This window comes from Aulonocara stuartgranti (genome assembly GCF_965226115.1).
Source record: "Aulonocara stuartgranti genome assembly, chromosome: 11".
NCBI lineage: Eukaryota > Metazoa > Chordata > Actinopteri > Cichliformes > Cichlidae > Aulonocara > Aulonocara stuartgranti.
This window is the reverse complement of record NC_138947.1, coordinates 7915718-7922575: the sequence shown is the minus strand read 5'-3', so window position 1 is coordinate 7922575 and position 6858 is coordinate 7915718. Positions and strand designations below refer to the sequence as shown.

The 6858-nt window shown below is 35.0% G+C and overlaps 1 protein-coding gene across 3 annotated transcripts; it reads right to left on the bottom strand.

Annotated features, from left to right (window-relative positions):
- Nucleotides 1-2838: 2838 nt before the first annotated feature.
- LOC309717743 (uncharacterized protein) lies at nt 2839-6548 on the bottom strand. Of its 3 annotated transcripts, none has more exons than XM_082552536.1 (4): nt 6250-6548; nt 5302-5373; nt 4621-4722; nt 2839-4447 (listed from the first exon to the last, which is right to left on the bottom strand). In XM_082552536.1, the coding sequence occupies exons 2-4, from the start codon at nt 5332-5334 to the stop codon at nt 4142-4144; spliced, it is 441 nt and encodes a 146-aa protein (XP_082408662.1). In that variant the 5' UTR covers nt 5335-5373; nt 6250-6548; the 3' UTR covers nt 2839-4141. The 3 variants fall into 3 exon arrangements, with proteins under 3 accessions (XP_082408662.1, XP_082408664.1, XP_082408663.1); XM_082552538.1 differs by lacking the exon at nt 6250-6548 and adding an exon at nt 5586-6243; XM_082552537.1 differs by lacking the exon at nt 6250-6548 and having other exon boundaries at nt 5302-6243.
- Nucleotides 6549-6858: the final 310 nt, after the last annotated feature.

The window sequence follows — 6858 nt, the reverse complement described above, 5'->3', positions numbered from 1 at the left end:
AATTAGAGATGAATGGATTGCAATTCTCTTGACCAATTCCAAAGCATAACCTGCTGATTCTAATTCTCTTTCCACTAACTCGCAGTATGTACAAGCAAAAATCGAATTTTCTTCAATGCAAAATATTTTTTTTGCAATAAAAGAAATGATTAGCCTTTACAGTTTATCCTAAACTGAAGTTACAGGAGCTTCTCTGACTTAGACAACAACTCTCAGCAATCTCTGTGAAGACGTAGAAATAATGAACTGAAGATGAGTTTTTGTACACCAGCACCTTACCACAAAAAAGCAGATAGGCAGCTGCTTTTCTCTTTAACTTTCCTCATAACTACTTTGATCCTCTGCTCATACCAAGGCTCATACCAAGGCATTTTGCTTGTGGCTGGCATGGAGCAGCGAACTTTAGCTTTAGCCATTTTGCCTTTGTGAGCTCATTTAAAGGGTCCATGTTCAACTGGATAATGGTGATTTAAGTGTCTTTATTCTTTTGCCAGTGTTTTCATGAGGGTTCCCTCATAGTTTAGTTTGGTGAACTTTGTGTCTACCCTCACAGTAATGAGCTTTACGCTGACAACGTGTTAGCATTTGGCTGCAAGTGTGTCACCAAACGTAAGTTGACAATACCGGATATGCCTATTCCATTTCCATTTCTAATCATTTTCTTAAATCATGTTTAATTTGCATGTTTTTGGTGAATAAGAAAATTGTGAAAGAGAAAGCTTTATGAATAAAGGACATAAATATAGTTATAAAATAGTTATTATTTTTTCCTCTCGCTCACTTTTATTATGCACAATGGTACAATTCCATTTTGGCAGTTGTTTTAAAACAATGGTGGCTCACAGTTTGTGTTTTTTATTTTTTTGCTGTATAATTGAGATTTTATAATAGACACTTTGCGTGTGTTTGCTTTTGATTTCCCCTTCAAATATGCGGTTCAACCAATAAATTGTCTGTTTGTTTACCTCTGGATGTTTGTCTGACAGCTCATCTTTCTCATCCTGTTTGACTTCTTGTTGAACAGATCTCAGCAATCAGTCTTGAGATAAAATATTACGAGTAAAGACAGAAATGATGGCCACAAAATGAATGTCCTTTAGACAAAGACACCGCTTCTTTTATTCCTCCACTAAAACCTTCTCAGTAGGCATAAAAGAATCTCTGAGCGTCCTAACCTTCAGACTGTCTCTTCTCATTTTAATTCTCTTCTCACAACAGCCTGTCAGCTCAAGAAATGTTCTTCAGTAGTGTATCACAAATCACCTTGATTTTCCATTTTTAATCCACAGAAATATATCAAACACCACCTCCCAGGTGTGCAGTAATCATGGATTATGTTCACTAAGCAACCACTAAGTCATACATAATGGATTTGGTCAACAGCCTAAAAGAGACAGCATATCCTTCTGTATAATTACTTAGATCTTCTTATCTCAGGCGTAATCACATTCCATGGTTTTGATAAGACTTCTTGATGAGTGAGAAGGATTTCAGAGGACTTTTTTTCCATCACTTCGTTTTACCGACTCTCTTGGGAGGGAGTATGGAAAGGAAGAAATGGTTTGCTTAAAAAATAAATAAAATAAAGAAATCGTTGTTGGAAATTAATCCTTCTCTCTGTATTCCAGAGAAGCCTCCACGATTTCAAGCTGACATGTTGCATTGCTCCACCAGTTTTAAATTATCATACAGATAATGCAAGTCTATGTAACAGTCTGTTGCTTTAGTTCACTTTAATGGAATGACATTAAAGCCCTTTTACAGTCGAGTGGAGAGTGAATGCAAGGAAAAGTGTACGATGTCATTCTATAACGTTCTCGCCTGTGCAGAAGGGCAGTTACTTAGGCAGTGAAGCTCACAGTCTGATTTAATTCATTACACACACCTCACACACAGAGGAAACCCTTGTCTTCCCAAAATGCATATATTCAACTCGGGGGAAGGGAGAGAAAATGTACACCAGCCTTTGCCAGGTACGGCACTGTGTATCTGCATCAGCTAATCGATTGGTACTGTGAGACTGAGTCAACAGCTGTAACTGGACAGATGTACTGTCAGTCTCTGTGGCTGTTTCTCCTAGTTCAACTTGGAATTTATCTTCCACCTTTTGTCTGCAAAGTCTTTTTTTTCAGTCAAGACTTGGAAACACTTCTTTTGTTAGGAATGTATTTCTGATTTCAGTATTAGCTCTGACTGGCAGATTTAACCTGCAAATCTTCAAGTTCAACAAAAGAAAAAGTGCTGTTATGATGGGTTTTGTCAAATCAATATTTGACAAGACCACCTTTAACCTCCTCCCTAGATGATCCAAAAATGCTACAACATTGCCCGATAGAATTCCTGCTCATCGATTTGCAGAGCTGGTCAAATAAAATTAGACAAACTTACCTTTCTACACGTCTCTCACCATTTATGATTTATGATATACGGTTCTGAGTGGGCCCATTCAACATGCAGGAGTTGCAAGAGTCATTGCAAGTGGCTAGTTTTTGGAAGATTTCCTAACTTAGGACACTGCAGAAGCTTTGAGTGTATTATTTAATAAAAAACATGAATGTACACCTTGAGTCTGAAAAGTCAAGTGAATGTAGAAGTAACTTAAGTTTTTTTTCTAATGGCTAGCAGGGGGCAAAAGAAATATACTGTATTGAATTTGGTTGAAGTTGAAAGGTGTTTTTCATTATGTTAATAATAGAGGAATAGTCTAAAGCCTTATATGTATCTGGAGAAGATGAGCAGGGAAACATAACCATTTTCTTGGCAGAGGTGTTTTGATTTTGATTTTCAAGTGATGTAACACATAAACCCTGCCTCTCCATATTTATATACACTGTAAAAACTGTGACTAGAGGTTACTTAAAAAAGTTATGGCAACAAAGTGACACTTGAAATAATTAAGTAGATTTTAATTTCAAAAGATTTATGTAAAATGTAGAGAAAATGTTAATTAAATTCAAATAGAAAACAAAAGTAGATATTAATAGAATTAAACTGTAAATATGTGTTGGATTTAGGGTCAAAATCTCAAACTGAAGGTTGAAATTGCCCAACTTTACCAAAAAAAATAATTGATATGAAATAAGTCTCTGAGAAAAATTACTTTGAATTTACTAACTATCTGGCAAAGGTTTAGTAAAAACTTCCTAAAATATCCATTACAAAGAAATGAAATCTTCTTGTTTTTTCAGTAAAACTCAAATTGGATTCAATAATTTTCCAAATAAACCTTAAAAATAATGACTGAATAATAAGAGAAAATGAAATGAATTTTACTTATTTTCTGAGTAAAATGAATCAATTTCACAAAGAAAACATCAAAACAGTAATTTGTTTTATTGTGGAAAATAAAACACAGTAATTTATAATATAACATTTTTCTGCTCGTATACACTGAATTCTCATCAACAATCTCCTGATCTCCTAAATACATTCATTCCTCTGCTGTAAATTTGTTTTAGTGTCATAAACAGTTTATCACACAGCTTTGTGTACAGAGCAACAGCAACATAAACTGCATGAATGTAAACCAGTTTTGTAAAAAAGAAATTAATCTTTAGACTGTAATATCAACATGAACCTGAAATTTGAATATCCTTTACCGTTTCCTTTATCTCTGTTACTTATTTATGATTGACAAACAAAAACTTTAGTTTGTCAATCTTTTGTTAAATTGAATCACTCAATATAACTGTAGAACAAAGGTTTTTCACTCATGTACATGGAATATCAATAATGTAAATCAACCTTTTATCCCAATTTGGATGTTTAACCTGAGAAAATCTAAGACACATGTAAGAGGAAGTAACATTTCTACAGCTACAGGACTGCACTTCTGTTAAATTTTAAAGTTGTTTTAAACCAATGTTTTATAGTAACATACACTATAAACAAAGAAAAGCTTCACTAGTGATTCCTCCAATTTGCTGCCTTTCAAACAGAATATTCCTAAGAAACTTGTAGGTAATAAAAAACAAAATTAAAATGAAGAGCACAAATACAGCCTGACACATTGCAGGTCATTTGGGTAAGATATGAATAAGATGAAATTAACTTAAAAACTGAAAAGATAGCTGCATCTAACAAAGACAAACCAAAGGTTTTCAGTGAGCTTACTTCCCTTTCATTCTTTCAGAGTCCTCGTTTAAGCCAATAACTTGTTCTTGAGGCTGTTCACTTTTGGTGAGAGCTTAGCACAATCCAGTTCAAGGAAAAGTTTCTGGAATACTTCCAAGGTGTATTTTAGCTCTTTGGGATAGGCAAGATCGACTGCATATGTCAATCCAACCAGCATTGCGCATGCTCTTGGAAAATTGCCCAGAGCAGGCATAACTCTCACACCCTCCAGCACAATGCCAATGTCATCCTCCTCAGATCCAACAGCCTTGATTTTGTAGATTTTCATCCTCTGTTCAGAAAGATCTTGTGACACACCATCCTCATCAGCATCCTGAAACAACAAACACATGGGTTTTCTGACTGTAGTTGCACACATGAAATATTTCCTGGACACATCCTGTAGCTGAATGACAAATAAAACATGATAATGCCTCAAATTATTTGAAACTTGACAAACACATATGAATAACAAAAACAGAATAATGTTTCTACTTCAACACTTACACTGTACTCTTTGATCAGTTGATCAATGGACTCCCCAAGGTACACCATCAAGCACTGAATAACCAGATTTCTGGTTATGTTATTGCTAGGATTGCTTGGTGACTGAAAATGAGCAAGAATTCCAAAAATTACCATCAGATAAGTGACCATTTATTAAGACAAAACTGTGAGAATTGGCAGTATTAAAAAAAACTGTTAAATATCAAATTATCATCACATGGAGCATTATGTGCGATAATTAGCTGATGTTAATGCACATGCCTGGGTGCTGACAGTCAACACAAAGGTATTGTCAACATGCTTGACAGGTTCAATCTTTAAATGTGTCGTTTTAGTAAATTACATTAATTTAGTCATTTAGTTTTTTTATCTAATTTAGTTTATGTTCGTCAGAAAGGGTTTTTCCTTCTTGGGACAAAACAAAAACCCAGCAATACCTGTACTTGTGTTTTTTTGTTTGTTTTTTGTTTGTTTTTTTTACTAAGAATAGACATGTATTTAAAATACAATTAAAACATGAAACCCATAATTGTGTTGTTAATTATATCAGTGACGTCCTGGCGTCCTCTTGCACTGACAAAAACATGCAAACAAATTAGTGGAGCTGTGCACCATGCAAATGAAATTTGACAAAAAAATTCTTTAAATAAAATTCCAAGCTGAAATGTCTGTGGAAAATACCTTGGCTATGATAGCCTGCAACTTCAATCCCATGCTGATCAGGTGAATTTAAGTTGAGGGATCTTCCATTACCTGAAAGGAAAGCAACATTATCATTTTTGACGTTTAGTCAGCTGTGTAAAAACCAAGGAGGAACCCACCCGGGGGATTAATAAAGTTTTATTTTATCTAATCTAATCTAATAACTTTAATCTCAGCCAAACCGATTTACTCACGAACAAATAAAACACTGAAAAAAACCAAACAATAACATTTTTAGGTTGTCTAAGTGACTTATACATTACGTTTAAACTGAGTAGCGAAACCCCGCGGTGATCTGAAAATGATGTGCCGGGAGTTGTGCCGTTCTCAGCGGCTTCAGTGACCCTCGAGCTCCCGGCTTGCTATCGAGCTGGTGGGTAGCAGATGCTCCGAAAACGTCGAAGCACTTTTGCAAACATGCGATATCTTGATAAACCGAGCAGATATTTGATGTTTACACAGCTACTTTCGCGCCTGAAAATATGTTAAAAGTTTATTTTGTGACCCAGAAAGATTACTAAGAGTAATTTTAAAACTTAGTAGCGGCCGCCATTATTGGAAACTGGAGTTCGAAAAACTGACTGTGGCTGACAAAATCACTCACAACTGACCGCAAAACCTTTTCATGAACTTTTAAACGTGGATGAAAGACGTTAAAACTCATCGGAATATACCGTTGATATTTTTTAATACGGTAAAACATGTGGTTAGTTAAAGCTGTTCAGTAACACAGTCGTGAAGGCTTGGAAAGTGACCTTGTGCTAGCAGTCCACTAACTGCCATTTGTGTAAAAATACGATACTATCATTACAGTGATGATTATTAATAAAATTTCGACGTATCATACTGTTTAAAACCTTTACTCAAAACCGATATACGTTATTGTTTAAACCGTGTCTTATATTTGAACAAATTAAGAAGTCTTACCTCTGACAAAATGGAGACGTCCACTCATGAAGCGCGTGTGTCCTGCACGTGGCACAAAGGATTATGGGCGGAAGTGTACAATGATTAAAATGAAAATGCTTTCATCAGTTAAATCTATTAGATTTCTTAAATTTTTTTAGTACTCAAACATTTTTTTTAAATCTACTCAACAAACCATTGCTGAATTTACCCCAAACAAAACTGTGTAAATTTAAATAACTGAACATCTCAAAATTGTTGAATTTTGCTTAGATTTGATTAAAACTACTCATACACGTTTTTACTGAGTAATAATTACTATTACTCTCCTATTAGATTCTAATGAACCCCAATCACAGTTTTTACAGTGTATGGATAATGTAATAGACACTGTGTGAGAGAGATGCAACATAAGTGTTATAATAATGCATACATTGCATACATTCTTGCACAGCTATGCAATGTTTTTAATTGTTTTGCAAAGTCTAAGAGGTGCAGAATAAGGCTCATTATGATTCGGCGTCACCACTGCTGCTTTGAACTGTTGTCTGCTGAAGGTTGGAATTTAAGATTTCTTGGACTGGGGCCACACTGTACAGATTTGTACACCAGGCGTCCTTCCCTACTGCC